Consider the following 26,294-nt stretch of genomic DNA (forward strand, 5'->3'; position numbering starts at 1 on the left):
GCCGTGGGGAGGGGACGTCACACGACTGGAGTCCAGCTCCCCATTATCCCTGTTCCCCCAAGCTGGGATCAGAGCTGTTGGGGGGGGGTCACACCACTGGAGTCCAGCCCCCCATTATCCCTGTCCCCACCGCAGCTGGGATCAGAGCCATTTGTGGGGGTCACACCACTGGACTCCAGCCCCCCATTATCTCTGCCTCCCCCCAGTGGGGGTGCCCCCAAATGGCTCTGATCCCACTGGAGCCCAGACCCCCCCACACACATTGACAATAAATGTCTGGCTTTTCCAACTGGGCTGCTGCATATTTGGGGGAGAAGTGAGGTTCAGCCATAACTCCCCTGTAACCTAGGAGGACGTAACCCCCAGCAGAGCCCCCCAGCCGCTCTTCTCCCGCCCTTGGGGGCTCTGCTGGGGGAAGGGTTGGATGATTTAAGGGCGGGTTTTTTGGGGGGAACGCCAACCTCCCAGAGCCCTAGTGGGAGTGGGCCGAGGGGGCAGCAGGAGGCGGGTGCTGAAGGAGGGAGTGGGGAAGAGGAAATGAGGGAGGAGAGGAGGAAACGAGTGACAGGGAACCCAGAGGAGACACACCCCCACTGAGCGTCAGGGACCCCTCCAAACTGACGTACGCCAGCTACCGCCGAGGGAACGAGAACTGAGAACGTGAGTGAAGGAATGAACCAAAGCCCCCCCCAGCCCCCATCCGGACCCACCCCCAATCAGACACAGGCCACAGGTGTGGAGTTCAACTTCAAACCTCGCTTTAACTCGCGCCAGCCGGGCATTATAAATTAACGACTCCAGAAAAGACCAACAGCCGCCAGGGAAAGGCCGCCCCGCACCCGCCGCCCCATTTTCTCCTGCCCAGTTTGTAAAACCAAACCCAGGGAGCCCCCCACAGACCATCTCCCACCCCCTCCAGGCCAGATGCTGCCCCCACCCAGCTCCCTCCACCCATCTCTCTGGGGAACAGGGCCTTAACGTGATCTAGAAGGAGGGGAGGGACGAACCAGGACAGACTCTAGAAACAGAGGTGCCTGAAGGAGGGGGAGTGGTAGGGGAAGTCTGGAGAAGGGAGCATACCTGAATCCAGACAACTGGTCAGAAGGTTCCGGGTTCTAGAGCACAAACCAGTAACTGGAGAACATAGGTTATAGAGTAGAGGACTAGGAGTGAAATGGTATCTGGGGTCTACAGCATGATAGAGGGAACTGGACAGCTGGGTTCTAGGTCAAGAGCTCCAAGTTCTAGGGCCTGTGGCAGAGCTTGGGGGTGTCCCTCTGTTCTAGCAGAGGAAAGGGATCAGGGCATGATTGGGATTCTAGAACACAGAGGTGGCGAAACAGGGTCCTAGATTCTAGAACAGGGAGGAGAACCAGTTCTTTGTTCTAGAGCACCAAGACAGGGGGGGGGGAACAAACCCAGATCTGGATCTTGAGGCATGGAGAGCAAATTACAACAATGATCTAGGGAGCAGAACTGCGTAATATCAAGTTCCAGAACAGAAAGGGAGAAGGACCCGGGTTCTAGAGCTGGGGAGAAGCGGGGGGAACGTGGGGCCCAGGAACGGAGAGGCAGGGGGAACTAGATGCAGGACCCAGATCTGGGTTCTAGAACAGAGGGAGGAACTAGACAGAACAGAGCCCCAGCACACGAGTCGGTTCCCCCCAACCCCCACCCTCCCCGGGGAGTCTCCGAAGCTCCTCATTCCTGGGTGCCCAGGTCCTCTTCCTCCGGCTCGTCATCCTCCTCCTCCCCGTCGTCCTGCACCATGAGCCCGGCCTCCTCGTCCTCGTCCTCGGGCTCCTCGCCCAGGCACACCACCACCTCGGCTGGCTCGGGCGAGCGGGAGTAGAACCAGTTCAGCACCTGCTGGGCCCCCATGCCTGACTCGCGGCACAGGGCTGGCAGGTCGTCCTGGCGCAGCTGCTGCCGGGCGGCCCAGTACCGCTCCAGCGGGCCCGTGTCCGTGCGGGGCCCGGGCTCTAGGGCGGCAGTGGGGGGCACGGTGTTATCCCAGAACCACCGCAGGTGCCCGTGCTTGAGGGCGTAGCGGGTGTCCCCAAACCACTGGATGATCTCTGCCCGCGGCAGGCCGGTGATCCGCTCCAGCCACTGGTAATCCTCCCGCCGCGCCCACTGGCACCGCAGGAAGAATGACTTCAGCACCGCCAGCTGCTCCTTGCTCTTCCGCCGGCTCTTGCGCTGCCGCTGGGCCTCCAGGGTGCTGTGGGGGTGGCCGGGCCGGGCCCACGCCTCGGCCCCGTTGACGGCGGCTCCAGAGGAGGGCGGCGCAGTGTCGGCCGCCGCCAGCCGGCACGGTTTGCTGAGGTCCCAGGCGGTGTCGGGGTGGCTGGCGCCGGCCGGAGGATCCGTCCAGGCCCGGCACGGAGGGGGCGGCGTGGGGAAAAGGCTGGGGGGCGGCGTCAACGTCAGTTTGGCTTTGGGGTGGGGGGCCGCGGAAGCTCTCCCCGGCTCTGGGGGCCCGTGGGCCGCAGCCGAACAGCTCCCTGGGGATTCCTGGGGCTTGGCTTTGTGGTGTGTGGCCGTGGGGGCTTCCCTGCCTCCTGGGGCCTTGCCAGTTTGCGTCAGGGGGTCGCCGGGGGCCAGTAGGGCCCCGAAGGCCGGGCGGTCCTGGCGGCAGGCCAGCCGCGCCCGCGTCTCCTCGATCTCCTCGGCACTCCAGCTGATGCCGCAGCGCAGCCGCTGGGCCATGAACCAGGCCTTGACCTTCTCCAATTGCAGGCCGTGGCGCAGACAAAGCAGTGCCAGATCGGCCAGGCTTGGGTAGGGGAAGTAGCTGAAGGCCTGGCGCAGCGGCTGGTGGCCGTCCAGCTCGCTGGTCTGGGACGCCTGGGTCCACACCAGCTGCAGGTCCTCCGAGATGGGCGGCAGGCAGATGAGGGCCGCCGGCGAGCTGGGGTTACCTGGCGACTCCTTGTTGGGGGGCATGGCTGGCCCCGCCACCGGGGGGTCCTTGGCCTGGGGCTCCCGGGCTGGGCAGCCCACAGGGACAGCTGTGGGGAGAGCAAGAGCGAGACCCAATCAGCAGGAGATACTGAGGAGGGCAGTGTGGGGTGCCCCAGAGCTCTATGGGAAGCCAAGCACTCTCCTCCTCCCTCCTCTCCCACCCCCAGGGGTGTTTGGGGGTGATTGCTACCCCCCCACCCAGACAGCAACGGGGAGCAAAGGCTCTTACCTGCGGTAAGGGGGTCTGAACCCCAAATGGTCAGTCCCACGTCCCCCCGGGGAGCCTGAGACCTGGGAAGAGAGACACAGACAGGTGAAAGGGATGGGGATAGAACCCAGGAGTCCTGGCTCCCAGCCCCGCTTTCTCTAACCTACTAGACCCTGCTACCCTCCCAGAGCTGGGATAGAACCCAGGAGTCCTGGCCCCCAGCCCCCACTAGGCAGGAGACACGCAGCACAGTTCTTGCCTCAAGAACTCAGAAACATTCAAATAATCAAATGAGATAGATATCCAGGAATTCATTTCCACCGTATTTCAGGGGATTCAGGGACCAGCTCCTACCTTCCTTAGCTAGTTAGGGACAATTATGTCTTTGGGTGTCGTTAGTTAGGGAGGTAGCCGAACGATCCTGGAAATAAGTTTTCTGGGGCAGCACCGGTGCTTGTTGTGTGTCTGTGACCAGGCCGCAGAGACACTAGGATAAGACGCACAATAATTACTAATAATGCAATTCAGTTTAATGCGCAATTACTGCTAACAAATAATCGAACCCCGATTGCATTACTTGGGGATTAGCTTCTAGAAACGATTGCTCCGTGACGAACTTACTGGCTCACAAAGAAATAGTCAAACCATTATAAAAATAATTAGCTTGTGGAAAGGATTGCTTGGTTATTGACCAGCTAATTAAATAATTGACCAATAGGTACTAATTAGGCGCTAATACCACAAAATATTTGACCAGTGGTTTGGAAACTAGAGGGTCGTGCATTTCTTCGCTTATGGAGGCCAGGCGTTATCCAACCCCAAGCCAGCTGCTTGTCTGTCTTTCTGGAACGCCGCAGCCGATGCTGCCAGGGAGGCTCTAGGCAGCAGTGACTGGAACAACCCAACCGAAAATCGGCACGGCCGTTGGCACTGCGAAGTTGGCTAATGAGCCCTGGGCTTGGCCGGCCCCTCGAGTTAAGTGCAAATGGCTTATTGCCTGTGCTGCTTCCGAGAGCCCCCGGCTCAGACCGCTCCTAGAAATCGCTCCCAACGTCCCCGGCCTTCGCTGCACCCTATTGCCGTGCGATAAAGTCCAGACGGATCCACATGGGCAACCTCTTCCTGATCACATCTGGCTGCTTGCCGCCGTAAGTGAGTAATGGGCCAGGTTCCCATGGAACAGCCATTTAAGCAATGTTCTCCCTGTGACGCTAATCTATCGGCGCCGTTGGCCGACGCTTCTCATGGTGGAGCTTCGTTTCCGTGGCGCAGGCAATGGCATGACGCTCTTGATCTTCCAAGAGAGGCCGCTGGCTTTGTAGCATCGTTTCCATTCTGCAGGCAACAGCCTGGCGCTGGTGGGCTCCCTGCAGCTGCCACTGGCATTGGAGAGGCATCTCCATGGCGCGCTCTCTGTGCTACCAATTGACGGGCGCATTTGGCCAGCGTCTCCAAGGCACAGGTAGTGGCGTGGCAACAACAGTCCCCCTGCAGCCACCGCTGGAAAGCTGTCTCCATGGCATGAACTAGCCTCTGGTGCTCTCCCTGTGACACCAGGCGCTGGCTCCCACCACCTGGGTAACAGCACGCAGCGCATCCTTGGGCTGCAGATGCCATTGATGGCACACGGTTTGACCCTTTGCTTTGGTTGCTGCTGGTTGCTTGTTGGTCCTGGGCAGGATAGACAGTGAACCGTAAAATTCAAAATCAGATCTTAGCACTCCTACCTAGGGGCTTCCTCAGCTCAGCCAATGCCCAGAGGACGGAGCGTTGGAGAACCCCATTTTTTAGAAGAACGTTGTCCATTCTTCCACCTTCTCCAATGGCGTCTACATCCAAATACCCAGTGCTGAAGGACTCTAATCTAGCGGAAAAAGGCAGAACCCAAACCAATGGCTGAATGCAGCAGGCAGCCAAATTCCAATTGGAAAGACAGCCCCAATTCCAGAAGAAAACCATTGGCCCAAACAGCCAAGGGAAGTGGCATCTCCATATCTTGAGCTCTTCAAATCCAGACTGGAAAATACGCTCTAGTCCAATGCATGTTATTAAGGCTAAATACAGGGACACTGGGTAAACTGAATGGCTTGTGATCCAAACTACATGATCTAACGTGTTGACTGGCTGTCACCTCTACGAATCCTCATTAGTTCGGTTCCAGCCCACAGTCTTTGAGGTTTATCAACCAATCCTTATTGTGCATAAGCGGAAGAGCAACGCGGCCAGGGGAACTAGAACCGTGAACGCCAGAGCTCTGTGAGGCATATTTGCGTAAGGTAGAACACGGCGGTATCGGAGCACATGAACTATCAGCCTATGTACCTTTAGAGCTCTGAGTACAGACGCCCCCCGTGTTACGCAAACCCGACTTACGCAAATCTGCAATTACGGAAAAAGTTCCGTATGCTAGAAACAGGAGGGGTTTTGTGTGTGTGTGTGTATAATGGTCAGGTATAAGTTTCCGATTTACGCAAAATTCGAGTTACGCAAGGCCTTCTGGAACGGAACGCTTGCATAAGTCGGGGAGCGTCTGTAGAAGAGCTGTTGCTGGTTTTCTAATTTTTAGCACTATTAATGGTCATAAATCACTTTTCCCTAAAACTGTCGGCTCGCTCTGGGGTCTCAGACTTTGTACCCGGTGTTGGCCGGGCGCTGGGCAGGTTGTCAGTGTGAGGGGATTTGTTGGGTCTCCGGGTTTCACCCCAACAGACGGGGTCCTTTCCACCAACGCCCGCCATGTTTCCGAACATTTTGGACTCGGTTGGATGCAGCATTCAAAGGTCATCGCGTTACAGACAAATGGAGAAATGTCACCGATTGGAGGGGTGGGCCTGACTATGCTTGGTAAACTAGACCCCACTCCCCTCCCAGAGGCAAGGATAGAACCCAGGAGTCCTGGCTCCCAGCTCCGCTGCTCTAACCACTAGACCCCATTCCCCTCCCAGGGCCAGGGATAGAACTCAGGACTCCTGGCTCCCAGCTCCACTGCTCTAACCACTAGACCCCACTCCCCTCCCAGAAGCAAGGATAGAACCCAGGAGTCCTGGCTCCCAGCTCCGCTGCTCTAACCACTAGACCCCATTCCCCTCCCAGGGCCAGGGATAGAACCCAGGAGTCCTGGCTCCTAACGTACAGCAACAGTTCTTGTCCCCTAAAGAACAGAGAGCTCATTAAAGTAAACCAATCAATCTAATTAAAGTAACTAAGCTCTGATACGTTTCAATCATATTGACGGGAACAACGGCCCAGACCTACATTAACGAGATCACTGGGGCCAACCTGGTCTTTCCGTTGCTCACCGAGCTGGACTGAGAACTCACCAGGCCTGAAATTAGCCCCTATTCGTTACCACTCCACTATTAATTGACGGGCCCCTCGTTACGGAAATAACTGATGAGTGATTAGCAATTACCGGATCATCGGCCAAACAACGCCCAACAAACATGAAGAACCAGGAATTAGACTCAATCGGGGGGTGACCAGACCATGTCCCGACAGCAGGGCCTTGGTCTTATAGGTGCCCCCCCACCCCCGTCCCCATGAAAGAGCGTCCTGATTGGTCACCCAAAATCCAGCAAGTCCCTGGTGGCTACCGGCCAATCAGCCTCATCATCAGCGACTAATTAGCAGGGAACTGACCAGAAATTCCACCATGTGGTAATTATGTAAAATAAGCGAATCCAGCTTCCTAATACGCTAAAGACCCTCCCCCAACTCCTCCCCCAGACCCCCCCAGCTCCAATCCCACCTTCTCCCCAGCTCCCAGAGCCTCCCCACCCCAACTCCTCCCCCAGAGACCCCCCCAGACCCCCCCAGCTCCAATCCCACCTTCTCCCCAGCTCCCAGAGCCTCCCCACCCCAGCCCCTTCCCCAGAGACCCCCCCCAGACCCCCCCAGCTCCCAGAGCCTCCCCACCCGAACTCCTCCCCCAGAGACCCGCAGCTCCAACCCCCCCAACCTTCTCCCCAGCTCCCAGAGACCCCCACCCCAAGTCCTCCCCCAGAGACCCCCCCAGACCCCTCCCACCTTCTCCCCAGCTCCCAGAGACCCCCCCACCCCAACTCCTCCCCCAGAGACCCCCCCAGACACCTCCAGCTCCAATCCCACCTTCTCCCCAGCTCCCAGAGCCTCCCCACCCCAGCCCCTTCCCCAGAGACCCCCCAGACCCTCCCAGCTCCCAGAGCCTCCCCACCCCAACTCCTCCCCCAGAGACCCGCAGCTCCAACCCCCCCACCTTCTCCCCAGCTCCCAGAGACCCCCCACCCCAACTCCTCCCCCAGAGACCCCCCCAGACCCCTCCCACCTTCTCCCCAGCTCCCAGAGCCTCCCCACCCCAACTCCTCCCCCAGAGACCCGCAGCTCCAACCCCCCCACCTTCTCCCCAGCTCCCAGAGACCCCCCACCCCAACTCCTCCCCCAGAGACCCCCCCAGACCCCTCCCACCTTCTCCCCAGCTCCCAGAGCCTCCCCACCCCAACTCCTCCCCCAGAGACCGCCCCCAGCTCCAACCCCACCTTCTCCCCAGCTCCCAGAGCCTCCCCACCCCAACTCCTCCCCCAGAAACCCGCAGCTCCAACCCCCCCACCTTCTCCCCAGCTCCCAGAGCCCCCCCACCCCAACTCCTCCCCCAGAGACCGCCCCCAGCTCCAACCCCACCTTCTCCCCAGCTCCCAGAGCCTCCCCACCCCAACTCCTCCCCCAGAGACCCCCCCAGACCTCCCCCAGCTCCAATCCCACCTTCTCCCCAGCTCCCAGAGCCTCCCCACCCCAACTCCTCCCCCAGAGACCGCCCCCAGCTCCAACCCCACCTTCTCCCCAGCACCCAGAGACCCCCCACCCCACCCCCCTTCCCCAGGGACCCCCATTCCCCAGAGGCCCCCAAGTCCCAGATACCTCCCCAAATGCCCAACTTCTCCCCAGTCCTTCCCCCACAGACTCCTCATCGACCCCACTCCAGAGACCCCTCCAGCTCCTCCAAACCCCAGCTCCCCCAGAGACCCCCACACCAGCTCCTTCCCTAGACCCCCCAGCTCCAACCCCCACCTTCTCCCCCAGAGACCTTCCAGCTCCTCAACCCCACAGAGACTCCCCATCCCCTCCCCCAGTGACCCCCCCCCCACAGCCAGTTTCCTCACCAATTCCCAGCTCCCTCCAACCCCCCTCAGGACCCTTCTAGCCCCCTACACCCTCCGAGACCCCCATCCCCACTCCGTTCTAGCCCTGCTCTGTGAGAGGGGCAGGGTCTGGTGGCTTAGAGCGGGGAAGGGGCTGGGAGCCAGGACGCCTCGGTTCTCTCCCTGGCTCTGAGAGGGGGTGTGTGTGGGGGGTAGGCTGGGAACTAGGACGCCTGGGTTCTCTCCCTGGCTCTGAGAGAGCAGGGGAGGCTAGGACCTAGGACGCCTGGGTTCTCTTCCTGGCTCAGAGGGCGGGGTCCAGTAGGTTAGAGCACAGGTGGAGGGGGGGACTAGGAGCCAGGACTCCTGGGTTCTCTGAGACACCGACCCTTGTCTCAGCCTCTCCTCCTGGGATCCCCCAAACCCCAGAGACCCCCCCATATTCCCCCTCCTCTTTCTCTCTGGGGTTCCCCCCCAAGCCGCCCCCCCTCCAGCTGCCCCCAAGACCCCCCCAGCCCCTCCCCCCACTCACACTTTCCCTCCTCCTGCGATTTTAGTTTCCTCCCAAGTTTTGGGACTTTGCTCCACTTGCATCCTGGGTAATGGAGGCTCAGGGGGCGGGGCTTCCCCTGCACTGGCCCTTTAAGGGCGCCTAGGACACCTGGGTTCTCTCCCGGGAGGGGCTGGAGGCCCGGACGCCTGCGTTCTTTCCCAGGCTCTGGGAGGGGAGTGGGGTCTGGTGGTTAGAGCAGGAAGCCCGGACGCCTGGGTTCTCTCCCGGGAGGGGACAGGGAGCTCGGACGCCTGGGTTCTCTCCGGGAGAGGGCAGGGAGCCCGCACACAAAGGGGGGAGGGGCGGCCGAACTCACCCTCCCTGCGGTGCTGCCGGGGCCGGGCCGGCACCAGCCCGATCCCTGCCCGGCTCGGCCTGGCCCCCTCCGGGCTGGGATTGGAGGCCGCGGCCTGCGGGGGAGGGACCGTCCTGGCCATTGGCTGCCACAGAGCCCAGCCCGGAAACCGGCCACCAGCCGGACGCCTGGGTTCCCTCCTGGCTAGGGCGGGGCTGAGAGCCGGGACTCCTGGGTTCTCTCAGACCCAGACCCTCGGCTCAGCCGGCAGAGAAACCGGCTGCTTCTCCACCCCCCCTCCGGGCTGCCCTGGGGGAAACCAGTCCCCTGGATAGAGCCGGGATCACCCCGGGGCTGCGGGTCGGGAGTGAGGGGCACCGGCAGAACTGGGGGGGCAGGGGCTGTGGGTTGGGAGTGAGGGGCACCGGCAGAGCTGGGGGGGCAGGGCTGGCAGGGGCTGTGGGTCGGGAGTGAGGGGCTGTGGTGCGGGGGGGGCAGGGCTAGCAGGGGCTGTGGGTTGGGAGTGAGGGGCACCGGCAGAGCTGGGGGGGCAGGGCTGGCAGGGGCTGTGGGTCGGGAGTGAGGGGCTGTGGTGCGGGGGGGGCAGGGCTAGCAGGGGCTGTGGGTCGGGAGTGAGGGGCACCGGCAGAGCTGGGGGGGCAGGGGCTGTGGGTCGGGAGTGAGGGGCTGTGGTGGGGGGGGGCAGGGCTGGCAGGGGCTGTGGGTTGGGAGTGAGGGGCACCGGCAGAGCTGTGGGGGGGCAGCGCTGGCAGGGGCTGTGGGTTGGGAGTGAGGGGCTGTGGCTGGGCTGGGGGGGGCAGGGCTGGCAGGGGCTGTGGGTTGGGAGTGAGGGGCTGTGGCGGGGGGGGCAGGGCTGGCAGGGGCTGTAGGTTGGGAGTGAGGGGCACCGGCAGAGCTGGGGGGTCAGGGGCTGCAAGCCAGGAGTGGGGAGCACCAGCAGGGTGGGGGGGGGCAGGGGACTGGTCCAAGAGGGGGGTTGGGTGCCAAGATGTGGGCAGCCCTGGTGTCCGGGCAAATGTGCCATGGAGAACGGTGGCACCTTCCCTGCCCCCTCCGAGCTGCTGTCCTGGGGGAAACCTGCACACAACAGCCAACCTGGTACTGCCCCCCCCCCCGGGCCCAGCCAACCTGGTAACCCCTCCTCCCCCCATTGTCGGGTGACTTTGTCCAGTCCTGGCTTGGGGCGGGTCGAGCCCGGCAATGTCCACCAGCAGGGAGTTCCACCGGTTAACGGCCTCCAATGTCGTTCCCCCCCCCCCCCATGCAGCCAGACCCTCCACTCGAGCTGGGGGCAGGGCCTGGAGGGTATTGATGTCCCCTATAAGGCAATGGCTCCCCCCGCCATGTCCTGGGTGGGGGTGTAGGTCCCCCAGGGCTGGAGGTGGTGCTTGATGTGGGGGGCATGTCTTTGGTTTGTCTGAGCTCCACCCCCATCCTAGCCCCACCCTCCCCTGGACCCTGCCATCCTGGAAGACCTGTCTCCCCCACCCCCCCTGTATCTCACCACCTATTCCTGCTTTGGGGTGAATTGCAGCCCCCCCCTGGGCCTAGCCCAGAGGATGTGGATCTGGGGGATGGGAGGAGCTGGTTGTGGGCCCCCCCATGAAGTCTGTGTCCCCTGGGAAGCCAGTTGTGCAGCCCCCTACAGGAAATGTATCCAGCCCCCTTCTCCGTCGTGTGGGGGGCTGGGGGGCCCCTCGGCCCGTCCCCCGCCCCGCAGGATGTAGTTCTGCCCCCCATTGTTGTCCCACAGCTCCTGGCCCCCCACGTGGCAGCGCAGGGCGAACTCCAGGGTGCCCCCAGGGGGCAGGGGCAGGCGGAAAGCGAAGCGGTCAGAGGGGGGGCCGGGCGGGGGGGCCGGCGGAGGGCCCGGCGTAGGCGGCGGGGGCCTCCCGGTAGCTGGCCCAGCCGTCCCAGGTGTAGCGGATGCTGACCCGCTTCTCATAAGCCAGGTTGAGAACCCGCAGGGTCCCCGCCACCCCCAGCCCCCCAGCCCGCACCCCTTCCAGGCACACGCCTTGCGCCCCCAGCCGTGCCCCGAAGTCCGGCAGCCCCAGCGGGTCCCAGAAACACGGTGTCAGCGGCAGGCGCCCAGCCAGCGGGTCCTGGGAGTCCTGGAGAAAACGGGCGGGAGGGGATGGAGAGAAAGAAAGAAAATTAATGTCGCTTGGAGCCCGGTGACCCTGCTGGGGGGGGGCAGAGCTGGGGACCTGCTCCCCAGCCTTCATCCCCCTCCCCTCCCTGCCCCCCATCGCTCCCCCCGTTACCTGGAAGGGCTGCAGGGGGGCGAAGTGGCGCAGGGCGTCACGCCGGAGCTGGGTGTGCACGCGCTCGGGGACCTGGGGCAGCTCGGCTGGCCAGTAGCGCCTCACGCTGGCCAGCTCCAGCCCCAGGGCGTCAGCGAAGCGCACCCGCTTGCGGGAGCCGGGGCTGCGGCTGCGGGATCCCCCACCAGGGCCCCCGGCCGGGGCAGAGCGGGCCCTGCGACGCCGGTGCCCCCACCTGCTGCCCGTGCGGCTCTGGCGCCCCCTCGGCCGGGCCCCCCGGGCCCGCCCCTCGGCCTCCGAGTCAGAGTCATCGCCCAGGCTGGGCCGGACCGTGCGGTAGTATGCCCGCTCGTACAGCCCCGCGATGTAGCTCAGGTTGCGTGGGATGTCGCTGGGGGGCGGGGGAGCGTGTGCCATGGGGCCCAGGGTGGGGCCAGCTCCCTCTGTCCGGGGCCCGGCTCGTTCTATCACTCCGCCCGGGCACCGGCTCCTTCTGTTGCTCCGCTCGGGCACCGGCTCCTTCTGTCGCTCTGTCCAGACCCCGCCTCGTTCTATCACTCCGCCCGGGCCCTACGTTCTTCTATCGCTCCGTCCGGGCCCCGCTTTGTTCTATCGCTCTGTCCAGCCCCCGCCTCGTTCTATCACTCCACCCGGGCCCTACGTTCTTCTATCGCTCCGTCCGGGCCCCGCTTTGTTCTATTGCTCCGTCCAGGCCCCGCCTCGTTCTGTCGCTCTGTCAAGGTGCCGGCTCGTTCTATCGCTCTGTCAAGGTGCCGGCTCGTTCTATCGCTCTGTCTGGGAACCAGCTCATTCTATTGCCACATCCGGGAGCTGTATCCTTCTGTCCCTCTGACCAGGCTCGTGTCCTGTCACCCTGTCCAGGCCTCCTCCTATTCCTCTTTCTGGGCTCTGGCTCGCTCTATCGCTTTCTCTGGATTTTGAGTCCTTCTAGCTCTCTGTCCATTCTACTGCTCCAAGAAAGTGCTCCCTTTTTCTATCACTCCTTCTGGGCTGTGTCTCGTTCTATCGCTCCATCATGTCGCCAACTCATTCTACCACTTCATCGCTGCCTTCCACGTTCTTCTCTTCTAGAGGGTCCAAGTCTATTTCTCTGTCTGGACCCTGACTCGTTCTGTTGCTCTGTCGCTATCTTCACGTTCTTCCCTCTCAGAAATTCTCCTTCTCTCTCTCCATCTGGGATGCGTCTCACTCTGGCAGGGCGCTGGCTTATTCTACTCCTTCCTCACCCCTTCCAGGTTCCTCCCTTCCAGAGTTTCCAAGACTACATCTGTCTGGACTCTGCCTCCTTCTCTCTCTCTGTCCTTGCCGTCTTATTCCTTTTTTCTGGAGAGTCTCAATTTATCACTGCAGCCAGCTGCTGGTTTGTTCTCTCTCTCCGTCACTCTTCCCTTTCAGAAATTCTGAGTGTCTCCCTCTGTCCAGGCTCCAATTCGTTCTGTCGCTCCTGCACTGTCTCCTTCTCTCTCCTCCTATCCTATCCTCTCTCGTTCTCTTGCTCCGGCCGGGCTCTGTCTCGCTCGGTCACTGCCTCCTTTGATCTCTCTGCTGTTCGTTCTCTCTCCTTGCGATCCGTCTTTCTATTGCTCCGGCTGGGTGCTGTCTGGTTCTGTCGCTCCGAGGGGGCTTCACCCTGGCTCTCTCGCCGTCTCTTTCTCTTTCACCTTCTTTCCTCCAGCAGATGCCCCTCCTCCCTACCTCGCTCTTCTTCTTTCACTATCCCTCCATCCCTCCTGGTCCAGGAGCACGCAAAATCTGACTTGGCAATTACCGGAGTGCTCAGAAACGGCGCATCCCCTCCAAGCAATCTCCCCTCCTTCCAATGCTCAGGGCTCCCCATTCCCCCCCGCCCCCTGTCCACCAACAGGGAGGTGGGGGTGGGGTAATCACTCCTTCCAGACCTTATGGAGTTAACCTGGCAGGAACCCAGGCGTCCGGGAGTCTAGGCCCAGCTGGGGACACCATGTACCTGAGAGGTGAAGGGCCGAAAATGTTCCACTCTGAGATCAATAATTCATGAGACAAGATGCAGCTAATGGATCCCGGGAAGCCGGCCAGGGAATGGGGGTGGTGGGGGACTGAGGGGAGGCAGAGCAGCAGGGGGCAGGGCCAGGCTAGAAGGGGCTGGGGGTCGGGAGTGAGGGGCACTGGGCGGGGGGCACCGGCCGGGCGGGGGGGGGGGGGGGCACCGGGCTGGGGGTCGGGAGCGAGGCGCCAGGTGCCATTAATCAGCCTGAACGCGCCCCGAGGCCCCCGGCAGAGCCATTGGGGGACGGGGGGGGGGAGGGGAGCTGACTCATGCCCTGGAGCGGCCATGTTGGTTTATCAACCTGTGGGGTCATGTGACGGTTGGGGTCTGGGGTGCAGCAGGGAAGGATCGGGGGTCAAGTTGGGGTCAAAGGTCAGACGTGGGCGGGGCTTCCTCGGGGCGGCGAACCGCCGCCAATGGGGCTGCGGCAGGTTTATTCAATAAGGGGTGTTTGTTCAGCCAATCAGCTGCCAGGGTTGGCCCGTCGGCCAATGGGGCCGCAGCCACGGGGAGGGACGTGACCAATCATGACGCTGAGCCAATCAAAAGCGTCCGCCCAGCTCCGGGCAACGCATCAGAAAGCAGCGCTCTGTTGAATGGCGGGAACCTGCCCCAATGGTGTTACAGCGATGGCGGACACTGGGCCAATCAGAGGTGTCGGCACGGCGCTTCCGTCAGGCGGCCAATCACGCGGGGAGAGGTCTGTTGACGGGCGGGCGCCTCCGCCAATGGGATTAGAGCGATGGCGGGCCTACGGCCAATCAAGCGCGTCTTCCCGGCCCTTCCGCCGGGACAGCCAATGGGATGGGGCCGAGGGGGCGGGCCCCGCCCGGGCGGCCAGTGAGGAGCGACGCACGGCGCAGCAGCCGGCCCAGCGCGGGGAGAGCAGCAGCGGCCATGGCCTCGTCGGCGCGGGGCAGCGGGGGCGCGCGCGGGGCGGGGGAGGGGCCGGAGGCGGGCGGGGGCCCCCCCGCGCAGTACGGGAACGGGCTGGGCGGGGGGCCGGAAGCGGGGGCGGGGCCCCGCGCGCGGCGGGCGGGGGGGGCGGAGGAGGAAGAGGAGGAGGAGGGGGAGCTGCTGCTGGACGGGGGGGGCCGGGCCGGGGGCGGCGCCCGGGGGGGGCCCCCGCACCCGCCCCCGCACCCCCCCTCCGCCTCCGCCCCCCGGGCCGGGCCTGGGGGGGGGGCCCGGCGCCCACCGCCCCCCCGAGGAGCTGGAGGAGGAGGCCGGGCTGGGAGAGGGGGACCCCGGGGACCCCGCCATCGAGGACCCGGTGAGCGGGGGGAGGGGCACGTGGGGGGGATCTGCAGGGGCGGGGGCAGGACTGGGCGGGGCCCCGGGCGGGGGAGGGGCACTAGGCTGTGGGGGTTAGAACAGGGTGGGGGGCACATGAGGGGGCAGGTCTGGTGTTGGGGGGGCTAGTCTCCAGGGACTCACCAGGAGAGGGGGCTGTAGGGTGGGGGGTGCAGAGTTGGGGGGTTGGGCTCTTTTTTGGGGGTCCTGGGTAGGATGGAGGTGTGTTGGGGGGCCAGGGCAGAGCTGTGGGGGGAGTAGGTGGGGGTGGCGAATGGGAGTGGGGGGGGTGAATCATGCTCCCAGTCTGACCCCCCCTTGCCTCTCAGGAGCTGGAGGCCATCAAAGCCCGTGTGCGGGAGATGGAGGAGGAGGCGGAGAAGCTGAAGGAGCTGCAGAACGAGGTGGAGAAGCAGATGAACATGAGCCCCCCGCCGGGCAACGGTGAGACCCCCCTTGGGCCCCCCGTGAACTCCCTCGGGCCCCCTGTGCATGGCGAAGTTAGGGGACATCTGTGAACTACACTGCCCTGGATTGTGTTTGTGCAGGACCTACGTAAACAGGAACCATCCCTTCCCCCCAGTATACCCTTTGGAGCATGTGGGTGATGGTGGATTCCAGATGCATTTGGGAGTCTCGCTGTTCTGAATTGTATTTGTGTAGGACCTATGTAAACTGTAACCCCCCCTTCCCCGCATTCAAACTCAGACTCCCTTGGCAATTGTAAAGCTTAGAGATGCATGCAAATTGTGCCCCTCTGAATTTTATTTGTGTAGGACCTACTTAAATGCCACCATCTTATTTGTGTAACACCTATGTACACAGTAATCATCACTTTCCCCCTTGGACCCTGTTGACTGCGGGGGAGGAGTGAAGTAGGAGGCATTTGGGATTCACGCTGCTTTGCATTCTATTTGTGTAGGGTCTCTGTTAATGCTACTTTTTTGTATGTGTAGGACCTATGAAAACAATAACCACCATCCCCATTCACTCTCAGACCCCCGTGGGGATGGCAAAGCCCAGAGACACATGGGAATTGTGTTTTTCTGATTTTTATTTGTGTAGCACCTACATAAATGCTATCAGCTGGTTTGCGTAGGACCTATGTAAACACCGGCCTCACTCATGCTGTTCTGAATCTCTTAGGTAGGTCCTGCATAAAAACTACCCCTTGGGTTGTTTGTGTAGGCTTGTTTATACATCTATCCATACTAGTTATGCCAGATGCTGTATAAACCCAGTGCAGAAAGGGGGATCGTCCCATATCTGTTCTGGTAAAGGGGGGGTGCACTGGAAGAGATTTGGGGTACAGCCCCCACTTACTAAGCCCCTGGTTCTCTCTTCACAGCTGGCCCAGTCATAATGTCCTTAGAAGAAAAGATGGAGGCTGACGCTCGGTCCATATACGTGGGTAATGTAAGTGGGGGAGCCATGGAGGGGCTGGGGGGGTTCAGGGGACCCCATTTCTCAGCTCACTGCCCCCCTCTTTTCTAGGTGGATTACGGGGCAACGGCCGAAGAGTTGGAGGCTCATTTCCACGGCTGCGGGTCCGTCAACCGTGTCACCATCCTGTGTGATAAATACAGTGGGCACCCCAAGGGGTGAGTGAGATTTCGGGGGGCTTGTGGGGGCATGGGGTGGCAGGAGGAGGGGCTGGAGGAGAAGCTACGGCCCGGGGGGGCTGTGTTTTTGCGGTGTCTAATGTGGGATCCCCCCCAGGTTCGCCTACATTGAGTTCTCCGACAAGGAGTCTGTGCGCACCTCCATGGCGCTAGACGAATCCCTGTTCAGGGGGCGACAGATCAAGGTGAGCCCTGCACCTCAAAACCCAGCCCCCCGAATCCCGAGATTGGGCCCAGATCCTGCCCGGAACCCTAGGCTCTCTCTTGACCCAAGGAGCTTCACCCATTGCCTTGAACCCCCAAGCCCACCGTCCCTTCTTTAGCCTGGGCCTGACCCTCATTTCTCTCCCCTGCCCCGCAAGGTCCTCCCTGGTCCTCGTTGCACCTCTCTGACCCCCCCTCTTGCCCCCCAGGTGATACCCAAGCGGACCAACCGGCCCGGCATCAGCACCACAGACCGGGGCTTTCCCCGGGCCCGGTTCCGAGGGCGCGGTTCTGGCTACACCAGCTCCCGGGCCCGGTTCTACAGTGGATTCAGCAGCCGACCCCGCGGACGCTCATACAGGTCTGGGGGGCTGGGCCGCTGCGGGCAGGATGCCTGGGTTCTCTCCCTGCTCTGGGAGGGGAGTGCGGGCTAGAGTGGGGGCTGGGAGCCAGGTCTCCTGGATTCTTTCCCCAGCTCTGGGGTGTGTGTGGGGTGTAGTGGTTAGGGCAGGAGGGGCTGGGAGCCAGGACTCCTGGGTTCTCTCTCTGGTTCTGGGCTGGGAGTGGGGGCTAGTGGTTAGAGCTGGGGGGGAGGGCTGGCAGCCAGGACTCCTGGGTTCTTTGGTTGTATTTTCTCTTCTCCTCTCTCTTCCCCCTGTTTTATTAACTCGTTCCCTTTTTCTCTCCTCTGCAGGGGCCGGGCTAGAGCAACCTCATGGTATTCCCCTTACTAAAAAAGTGTTTTTTGGGAAAGAAAAGAAAAAAAAAAAAAAGAGGAGAAAAAAAAAAAGAGAAGAATGTGACAGTGCTGGAGCAGCCCCGTGGGGGCGAGCCGTGGGGCGCGGTGGGGGGCGGGGGCGGCTCTATGAGCACAGGGCACTCCTCTCTGTCCTCCTTCGCTCCCCCTTTCCCTGCCACGGGCGGGCTCCTCCCTCCGTCCGCGGGTGGCCCCGCTTCCTTCCCTCCTTCTGCGCCCGGCCCCCTTCACTTCTCCGCCTTGGGCGCGGCTTCGCTCCTCCCTTCTCCCTGGCTCGTTCCCTCATTCGGGTCCTCCCCCGCGGGTGGGACCTGGCCCCTGCGCTGCCCCTTCTGCCCCCCGCCTGGCTCCCTCCTCCCTTCCACTCCTCCGCTGCCCCTGCCCCCTTCCCTCCATCCGGGCCGGGGCTGTTACCTGCCGTATTTCAGTGTCTTTATCTTTGCAGGTGGCTTTAGCCTGAAGGAATTGTCGAGCCGCACGGAGCTCTTGCGACCAGATTAAATATTGGGGGGGTGCAGGGATTGGGGGGGGCCTTTCTCCTCCCCCCTTTATTTTAATTTCCAGGCTTTGGGAGGGGGCGAGAGCAGGGGGGGAGAAAAAATTTAAAAAAAAAAAAATGTTACGAGGGTGGAAAAAAAATAAAAGATGTTTTTGGAAGAAAGAAAAGGGGGTGAATGGTGATTTGCCGGGGGGGCAGGACTCCTGGGTTCTCTCCTGGCAACCAGGACTCCTGGCTTCTTAGGGATCACAGCTGTATTTGCTCAGGAGGTGCACCTTAGCCTGGCGCAAAGGGTCTGGGGATAACCAGACCCCCATGCAGGGGAGGGGTCCTGAGCTGCTGGCTGTGGCGGGGGGGGGGGGGGGGGGCGAGAGGAGTCTGTCTTATGGGTGTGTCCGTGGGAGGGGCGAGTGTTTTGGGGGGTCCTAAATCTAGGCCCTTGAATCCAGTCTATTGTGTGTCATCTCTTGATCACATGACTTGGGTTGATGGGGGCGGGGAGGTAGTGTGAAAAGGGCCCTTGACAGTGGGTGGGGCGGTGTCTCTCAGTTGGGTGTTTGGGGGGGTGGGGTCCTATGAGGGGTGCCATGGAGGGTCCCGGGGCATTGGGGGCCTCTAGGGGTGGGGGTCCTGGGGACTCTCAGGGGATCCTGATAAGGATGGGGGAGTCCCTGGGAGCATTCAGGGTCAAAGGGGATTTAGGGGGTACCCTAGAGAGTGAGGGGGTGTTGCCATGGGGGGGGGGTCTGTCACCTGGCAGGGGCCCTGAGGGCATGGGGGTCCCAGCAAGTGTTAGGGAGTTGCAGGGGGATGTGGGGGGTCCCCCTGGGGTGTCAGCTGGTGGGGTGGGGGCAGACAGCAAGGACAGGTGGGCCCACTGACCCCCTCTAACCATTAGCCCTCACCACCCTCCCAGGGAGCCCAGGCGTCCGGGCCCCCTTCCCTTGATGTCAGCGGAGATGAGTTGGGGGGCAGTGCAGAGGTGTTGGGGGTGTGCGTGTGTGTCCTGGGATTTGAACCTGGGTCCCTTCCATCCCTTCCCCCAGTTATCCCACTGCCCGCCACTGGAGACTGCCCTTTGCCAGGTGGTCTGTCAGCCTGGGCTCCATGTGTGGTGCTGGCATGGTGCCCATATGTGCCAGTGTGTCCTGGGTGTGGGGGTGGGTGCATGTGTAAAGCATGGAGTTGGTGTTGCTGATGTGGGTGCTGGGCACTTGGCCGTGTTGCCATGTACCTTGCATGTCATGGGCCTGCCTGGCATGTTGCCTGACAGGCCTGCCACAAGTCCAGGTGTGGCCCCGGTGTGGAGTTCACATGGTCACCTGGCCAGGTGTGTTCCTGGCCTGGCCTGCCCTCACCCATGGATAGGCCCAGCAGTGTGTGTGTGTGGGGGGGAGCAAGGCCAGGGATCGTGGTGCCTCTCAGAGCTGGGGTGAGAACCCAGGAGTCCGAGCTCTCCCCCAACACTAGCCCGCTCTCCCCTCCCACAGCTGGGAGAGAACCTAGGAGTCCTGGCTCCCAGCTCTCTCCCCCCCCCACCCCCCATTGTAACCACTAGACCCTACTGCACACAATCTGCGTCCAACTCTCCTCCCCCCCCCCAATCTCCTCCTGTCTGCTCCCCCAACCAGCCCCCCTTCATGGCCCCTTCCCAACTAATCCCCCCAACAACCCCTCCATGTTCCCTCCCCACCTTTCCTGGGGAATAGAATATGGGGGGGGGGGGTTTTGCTGGTTCTGATATGGCCCTGGGGGGCAGGTTGTTTCCTCCTCCTCCCCCCCTCCCCCCCCCGCCAAGGAACAGAGACAATTGGCTTTTTTCATTGTTTTATTATTTACAAACGTAGAAAAAATCTTTCCTGAGAGAACAGGTCACCCATGGGCTCCCTGGTGAGGGGCACCAGCAAAGCTGTGAGGGGGGGGCACCACGGGCTGGGGAGTCATCAGTTCTTAGCAGTTTGTGCTGTGGATGGGGACCATCCCCTTTGCTGGACTTTACCCAGACTCCTCTGTTCCCTCTTGCCCCGGCCAGTTTCCTATAATCCTCTGCTCCATGCTGGTGCTGGCTGACACCCCCTGCCCCCACACACTAATGCCATCTCCAGGTGTTTGTGGAGGGTCCTCTTTTGCCACCCAACCGCAGTCAAGTCTTTGGCATTGCCATGACCCCCCCCCCCCCAAGCAGGGCCGGCTCCAGGGTTTTGGCCCCTCCAAGCAGCTAAACAAAAACAAACAAACAAAAACGCTGCGATTGCAATCGTGATCTGCGGCAGCTATTCGGTGGGAGGTCTTTTGCTCCGAGCAGGAGTGAGGGACCATCCGCCGAACTGCTGCCGAATAGCTGGACGTGCCGCCCCTCTCCAAAGTGGCCGCCCCAAGCACCTGCTTGGTAAGCTGGAGCCAGCCCTGCCCCCATGCAACTGTGGGGTCCCCGGGGTTGGGGGATGAGGCCCGTCCACCCTCCATGAGTCCAGACCCTGAAATATAAATAATACAAAGATTCCCCCATATGAAGTGGGTCAGGGCTTTGGGGGGGTGGACTGGGGGCAGAGGTCACAGGTCAAGGAGCTTTTTGGTTTGGGGGGGGCAGGCTAGGAGAGGAAGCCCTTGGGTGGGGGTCAAGGGTGAAGATAATGGGGCTCCCAGGTCAAAGTGGGACAGAGGGGAAAGGTCAAGGGGGAAATGGAGCTCAGTTGTGGGAGGCTAAAGGTCAAGGCCAGGGCTCCCAGTGTCATTGGCTTGGGGGAACTAGCCAGGGGTCAGAGGCTGCAGTAAGACACTGGATGTGGGAGGGCCTTGGTCTGCGGTCACAATTGGTTTGGTTAGAGCCTTTGGGGTCAGAGGTCACATAGGGATCATTTGCTAGGAGGCTTTGGGACTGTCAGAGGTCAATGCACGGGGTCAGAGGTGAGATGGGCCAAGTGGCAGGGGGTCAGAGGCCATACAGGGCTAATTGTCAGGGGTCAGAGGTCATGGGTTTATTTGGCACAGAGGGCCCTGGGGAGCGGGTCAGAGGTCACCCAAGGATCATTGGTGTCAGGGGGTCAGGAGGGGGCCAGGGTGCTGAGCAGACTCGTGAAGCCCAGGGCCCGCCGGGAGAGCTCGGCCAGGCGCTCCTGGAGCAGGCGGGCGGCCGGGGCCGAGGGGTAGCTCAGCGCCGCCCCCTTGACTGACAGCACAGCCCCCTTGAGGGCCTGGCACAGGGCGTTGGCGGCCGCCCCCACCCGGGCCCGCAGGGGGGCTGAGGCCGCCTGGCGCGCCAGCGTGTCGCCCACGAAGACCAGCTTGTGCGCCGTGACCAGTACGAAGCGCCCGTGCGGCACGAAGACACCCGGTGGCTGGTTGGCTCCGGCGCTGGCCAGCAGGGCCTCCGTGGCCGCCAGGAGGGTGGCGTAGTGCGTCCGGCATTGGCCTGCATAGAACTGCAGCAGCTGGGCGTCCTCGGGGCTGGGAGGCACCTGAGAAGGGCAGGGGAGGGAGGGTGTCAGTGCTGGAAGGGGTCATCCTGCCCCAGGCTGGGAGGCAGGAGGACCCAGGAGTCTGGGGGGTGACCCCTCCCCCTCCAGGAGATGAGACCAAGGAATCCAGGAATCTTGGCACCCCCCATTCACCCACCACCCAGGAAAGACCTCACCCTTCTGAAAATGGGACCCAGGCATCCAAGAGAGCTTAACCCCCATCCACCACCAGGGAAAGGGACCCAGGCATCCGGAAGGACCACTCCTACCCTCTTCCTCCTCCAGCAAAAGGGGGGTCTCTGGTTGGGGTCTGGGGCTGGTCACCTCCTCTGGGGGGTCACAGTCTGTAGCCGGGGGCTGGAGCCTGCCTGTCCCCTGCAGGGGGCAGAAGTCAGATTTGGGGTCAGGGGTTGGAGGTCAGTGATTGTGGGACAGGGTTGACATGAGGGGTCAGGGAAGGAAGTGTCTGATTGGCATTTTGGGCAGGCTGAGGTTGAGGTCAGAGGTAAGGGACCCTGGGGCTAGGTTGGCTTTGGGGTCAAGGTCAGAGGTCAGTGACCTGTAGTCAGAGATTGGGGGTCAGGGTCAGAGTGGCATTGGGGTTAGAGGCAGAGGTCACAGGTCAAGGATTGGGTAGCTGGGTGCAGGCTGGCGTTAGGGTCAGGATCAGGTAGGCGGGATTGGGCTGGTATTAGGGAGGAGGTCAGAGGTCAGGCAGCCAGGCTTGGGTTGACATCAGGACCAGGGTCAGAGGTTAAAGTTCAGGGATTGGGTAACCAGGATCAGGCTGGCATTAGGGAGGGGAGTCAGAGGTCCGGGCTTGGGTAGCCGGGCTCAGGGCGGTGTTAGGGGTCAGAGGTCAGGACTCGGGTTGGTGTTAGGGGTCAGAGGTCAGGGCTCAGGTAGCCAGGCTCAGGGTGGTTTTAGAGTCAGAGGTCAAGGACTGGGTAGCTAGGTTCAGGTTGGTATTACGGGTCAGAGGTCAGGACTTGGGTAGCTGGGATTGGGTTGGTGTTAGGGGTGAGAGGTCAGGGCTCGGGTAGCCGGGCTCAGGGTGGTGTTAGGGATCAGAGATCAGGGCTCGGGTAGCCGGGCTCAGGGTTGGTGTTAGGGGTGAGAGGTCAGGGCTCGGGTAGCCGGGCTCAGGGTTGGTGTTAGGGGTGAGAGGTCAGGGCTCGGGTAGCCGGGCTCAGGGTTGGTGCTAGGGGTGAGAGGTCAGGGCTCGGGTAGCCGGGCTCAGGGTGGCTTTAGGGTGAGAGGTCAGGGCTCGGGTAGCTGGGCTCAGGGTGGTGTTAGGGGACAGAGGTCAGGGCTCTGGCTGGCATTGAGGGCGGTGCTCCTGGCTCACCTTGAGGTGGACGTAGTCGTATTCCTCCGCCAGTCTGATCCCCTCGTATTCGCTGTGCCCATCCCCCGCCCCCTCGTCCGGCCCCCCCAGCCAGCCCTCCCAGGCGGGGCGGGGGCGGGGGCAGCGGTCGGTCCTGAATGCTGCCCTTGCGGGGGGCGCCAGGCGAGGGCAGGGCGGGCAGGGGGCGGCGCGAGAGGCTCTCGGCCGAGGGCAGCCGGGGACGCCCACCCGCACCCCCCGCCTCGCCCAGGCTCAGCCCCCCCAGGGCTGCCTCCGGCGGGGAGGGGCCCGGCAGGTCGTACTCCCCCCCTAGCAGCTCCTCAGGCGACTCGTACAGGTTGAGCAGGGCGGACGCCCGGCGCAGGGTTGGAGGGGGTGGCGTAGACAGGGCCTGGTTCTTCCTCCCGTCCCTCCTCCTCCTCCTCTTCCTCCTCCTGGCCAGGGGGCGGCTTGGCCAGGGGGGGCACATTGTAGGGGTTGGTGTCCGGCTCTGCCACCTGCTTGGGGAAGGCGAGGGGGTGTCATAGGTGTCGGAGAGGGGGGCGTCCCGCAGGAGTGAGCAGGGGGACATCATAGACCTGGGGGTGGGGGGGAAAAGAAGGTGAATCAAGGCTCAGACACTGGTCCCCCCCGTCTCCCCGTCCCTTTCCTAAGTTCCCCCTGCCCCCATTCTCACCTCACTGGGGTCCCTGTCTCTCCGGGTGGCACGGGGCACCTTGTAGATATCATCACAGGGGGGTCAGGAATGGCCGGGTGGGTGGGGGCACCACATACACCTGGAGGGGGGGCAGAGAGAGGTCAGGGCCTGGTCACCTGGGTCCTCAGGCCGAGCTGTAGAGGTAGGGGGCGGATCCCGGACACCAGGGTCCTCAGGCCAGGCTGTGGGGGAGGGGGGCGGACACCTGGGTCCTCAGGCCAGGTTGTGGCTGATGGGGTGGGGAGTGGTATGGGGGATCCCCAGGGGAGATTGTGTTGGAGGACCTTGAATGCCTGGGTTCCCTGGCTGGAATGGGGAGCGGGGGTGGCAGTGGGAGATCCCGGACGCCTGGGTTCTCACCTCCTGCTGCTCCTCCTTCTGCCCTGCGCTGCTCCTCCTCTGGCCCCGGGGTGGGTCGTAGAGGGCAGCTGGCGCACTCTCCTTGCGGGGCACCGGAGAGAGGTCAGGGGGCCCCGGCTCGGGCAGGATGCGGACGCGGTTGGCTGGGACGATGCCCTGCTGCCCGTGCAGCGAGCAGAGGTGCCAGCCGGCCAGGCCGGGCACCTCGGGCTGCAGCACCAGCATCAGGTCCCCCCGGCGGAAGGAGAGCTCCTCCGGGCACTCGGCCACGTTGTCAAACAGCGCTCGGGCCAACTGAGCCTGGGGGCAGAGGGAGCAGTGAACCCCCCAGAGCCGGCCGGGAGAGAGACCAGGGACCCCCAGAGCCGGTTGGGAGAGAGACCGGGGACCCCCATAGCCGTCCAGGAGAGAGACTGGGGACCCCCAGGGCCGACTGGGAGAGAGACTGGGGACCCCCAGAGCCAGCCGGGAGAGAGACCGGGGACCCCCATGGTCGGCCGGGAGAGAGGCAGTGAACCCCCAGGGCCGGCTGGGAGAGAGACTGGGGACCCCCAGAGCCGGCTGGGAGAGAGACCGGGGACCCCCAGGATCGGTTGGCAGATAGGCCGGGGACCCTCAGGGCCAGCCGGGAGAGAGGCCAGGGACCCCCAGTGCTGGCTAGGCCTGGGGTCAGAGGGACCAGTGCTCCCAGTGCTGCTTGGTGGCAGACCAGTATCCCCCAGTACAGGGCTCATTCCCCCCAGACAGGGTGGCAGGGACCATTCCGGGGTGAGGGTGAAAATAGGACGGAATAACTCCAGCTTCAATCTACTTACAGACATGGTGCCTCCAGGGAGGGGTCTCGTGTGGGCAAAGCCAGATGGGGAGGAGGGAGGGAAGGAAGGTGGGGTGATAGGAGAAAGCAAAGGGAGAGACCTTGGGAACGTGTTAAAGAAAGGGGGGCGAAGAATGAAGAAAAGGGTGAAATGAAAGACAGGCAGAGTTCTGGCTTTCCCCTGAACTGTAAATTAAGGCCTAGATTAAAATACGTTGTGGAGTTTACACATTTGTTTGGTTCTTTCTGCTGGGGGGGGGGGGGGGGTGGAGAGAGAGAGAAAGGAAGAGAGAGAGAGAATCACAATTTTCTTGTAAACTTTGTCAAAGTCTCATTTACAAGTGTCCCAGTTCCTTATTGTTCCCTCGGTCTTTCTTCCATGAGCTTTGGAGACCAAACAAACAAACAAGCCCAATATTTTTGGCCTAAGTGGTTTCCAGCCAACTCAGCAAATCCGTTGGGTTTCCCCTCGGATCCGAACACGACTCTTTTCAGAAAGTCCAGCCGTGGAAAAGCAAAATCCCACTCATTTTCCGGAGAATCGAGGAGTCTTTTGTGTTCTGCAAACAGCGTCTTTGGTCAGCAAAATACACCCAGCGACCACAGGCACATGCAGAGAGGCCTGGCTGCTTTCATGGTGCGTGGAGCGAGGCACGCAAGGAGGTTCAACAAGTTAGGACAGAATCTGATTTTGCAAGAACAGGACAGCGTTGCAACCAGAAAGCAAAGGGCAGGCATTTCAGATCCTCCCCAAAGCTCAGAGCAGCCAAGCCAGGAAGCTTGCTAACCTTGCCAGCGAAAAATCCAGACAATTTTTGCAAAACAATCTTGCAACCGTGTAGAAATCTTCTGACCTTTCCCCCAAATCTAGACCATTTTTGTGAGCCGAAGGAGCCAGAAATGTGGCCTCATTCCAAACTCCAGAATACTTGCAAACGTCCCCAAATCAAGGACGATTTTTCGATGAGCTCAAAATTTCCCCCCTTTTTTGCAAGTGCAGAGATCCAGAAATGCCATGAAAATTCCCTCAAAATACACCGGTTTTTTGCACATTCCAAGATCCAGCAATGTCACAAAATGTCTCCCGAATCCAGAGTTTTTTAACAAGTTCAAATCTCCAGAAAAATCACAGACTCCCCACAAATCTAGACAAGGCTTTTCCCCCCACAATGAAAGAAAAAAATAATCTTAACTCCAGAAACCTCACCAAAACCACGTCCTTATATCCTGAATCTCCTTCCACAGAAATGGTGCCTGTTCACAAGTCCAGAAATGTTGCAAACTTTCTACCCAAAGCTAGAAAAAAAATCAGTATCTTGGGGTGGAATTGCTGAGAAATTCTGCTAATTAATGGATCACAAAATCCAGAAATTAGGCAAATGCAGAAATCCAGAATTGTTTTAATCCACAGAAAAAGCGGTGCCAACTTTAAAGTGCAGAAAAAAATTTCTCTCACACACACACAGTTAATTTTTTTTGCAACTTCCAAGAAAATTGAGATACGCCCCCCACACTCAAAATTCAAACCCGGTCGTTTGCTTCGGCATCTCCCCCAATCCCAAAGTTTTGCACCATGCCCTGAATGACACAGGCGCCGAGCTGGCCAGATGGCAAACGGCACCGGAACCAAGAGTCACAACATCCAAAAACCAGTTGGCAAAGGTCAAAATCCATAAAAATATGGTGTGGCCAAAAATAGCCCCCTTCCAGCCTAGGTTGCATAAGAGAGAGATGGGGGGGGGATGGGGCTAGATAGAGTGCAAGGGGGTA

The 26,294-nt window shown here is 61.5% G+C and overlaps 4 protein-coding genes across 6 annotated transcripts; 1 reads left to right on the forward strand and 3 right to left on the reverse strand.

The window, feature by feature from the left end:
• Positions 1-736: 736 nt before the first annotated feature.
• Positions 737-13,538, reverse strand: HOMEZ (homeobox and leucine zipper encoding). 3 transcript variants are annotated; one of them, XM_054046352.1, is made up of 3 exons: positions 13,413-13,538; positions 3,197-3,258; positions 737-3,014 (listed from the first exon to the last, which is right to left on the reverse strand). In XM_054046352.1, exon 3 carries the CDS (start codon positions 2,947-2,949, stop codon positions 1,702-1,704), a length of 1,248 nt encoding a protein of 415 aa, XP_053902327.1. In that variant the 5' UTR covers positions 2,950-3,014; positions 3,197-3,258; positions 13,413-13,538; the 3' UTR covers positions 737-1,701. The 3 variants fall into 3 exon arrangements, with proteins under 3 accessions (XP_053902327.1, XP_053902326.1, XP_053902325.1); XM_054046351.1 differs by lacking the exon at positions 13,413-13,538 and adding an exon at positions 9,159-9,389; XM_054046350.1 differs by lacking the exon at positions 13,413-13,538 and adding an exon at positions 8,822-9,152.
• Positions 10,600-13,388, reverse strand: PPP1R3E (protein phosphatase 1 regulatory subunit 3E). Its single transcript, XM_054046354.1, is given in 3 exon segments — positions 10,600-11,013; positions 11,015-11,272; positions 11,426-13,388. Coding segments are annotated over 3 exon segments (888 nt in total). The 5' UTR covers positions 11,843-13,388; the 3' UTR covers positions 10,600-10,800.
• Positions 13,539-14,101: 563 nt separating the features above from the next.
• Positions 14,102-17,583, forward strand: PABPN1 (poly(A) binding protein nuclear 1). The gene is made up of 8 exons (XM_054045255.1): positions 14,102-14,449; positions 14,596-14,745; positions 15,095-15,209; positions 16,114-16,181; positions 16,260-16,366; positions 16,485-16,572; positions 16,801-16,952; positions 17,286-17,583. The coding sequence occupies exons 1-8, from the start codon at positions 14,102-14,104 to the stop codon at positions 17,323-17,325; spliced, it is 1,068 nt and encodes a 355-aa protein (XP_053901230.1). The 3' UTR covers positions 17,326-17,583.
• A 2,074-nt stretch (positions 17,584-19,657) lies between these two features.
• On the reverse strand, positions 19,658-26,287 carry EFS (embryonal Fyn-associated substrate). Its single transcript, XM_054045435.1, is given in 11 exon segments — positions 19,658-21,304; positions 21,575-21,680; positions 22,654-22,740; positions 22,742-23,017; positions 23,019-23,161; positions 23,164-23,218; positions 23,220-23,231; positions 23,330-23,389; positions 23,391-23,429; positions 23,711-24,010; positions 24,526-26,287. Coding segments are annotated over 11 exon segments (1,497 nt in total). The 5' UTR covers positions 24,532-26,287; the 3' UTR covers positions 19,658-20,891.
• Positions 26,288-26,294: the final 7 nt, after the last annotated feature.

Source organism: Malaclemys terrapin, chromosome 12 (genome assembly GCF_027887155.1).
Source record: "Malaclemys terrapin pileata isolate rMalTer1 chromosome 12, rMalTer1.hap1, whole genome shotgun sequence".
In the NCBI taxonomy this organism is placed as follows: domain Eukaryota; kingdom Metazoa; phylum Chordata; order Testudines; family Emydidae; genus Malaclemys; species Malaclemys terrapin.

Bases quoted from the DNA above. Each gene is read 5' to 3' on its own strand.
- HOMEZ (XM_054046350.1), bottom strand. From the start codon at position 8,883: ATGCAAGTGGAGCAAAGTCCCAAAACTTGGGAGGAAACTAAAATCGCA. The intron at 3,259-8,821 runs GTGAGTGGGGGG...CTCTCTTCCCAG, and splicing joins ATCGCAGGAGGAGGGAAAGT to GTCTCAGGCTCCCCGGGGGG. The intron at 3,015-3,196 runs GTAAGAGCCTTT...CTCTCCCCACAG, and splicing joins TTCAGACCCCCTTACCGCAG to CTGTCCCTGTGGGCTGCCCA.
- PABPN1 (XM_054045255.1), top strand. From the start codon at position 14,102: ATGGCGGACACTGGGCCAATCAGAGGTGTCGGCACGGCGCTTCCGTCA. The intron at 14,746-15,094 runs GTGAGCGGGGGG...CTTGCCTCTCAG, and splicing joins ACCCCGCCATCGAGGACCCG to GAGCTGGAGGCCATCAAAGC. The intron at 16,367-16,484 runs GTGAGTGAGATT...GATCCCCCCCAG, and splicing joins TACAGTGGGCACCCCAAGGG to GTTCGCCTACATTGAGTTCT.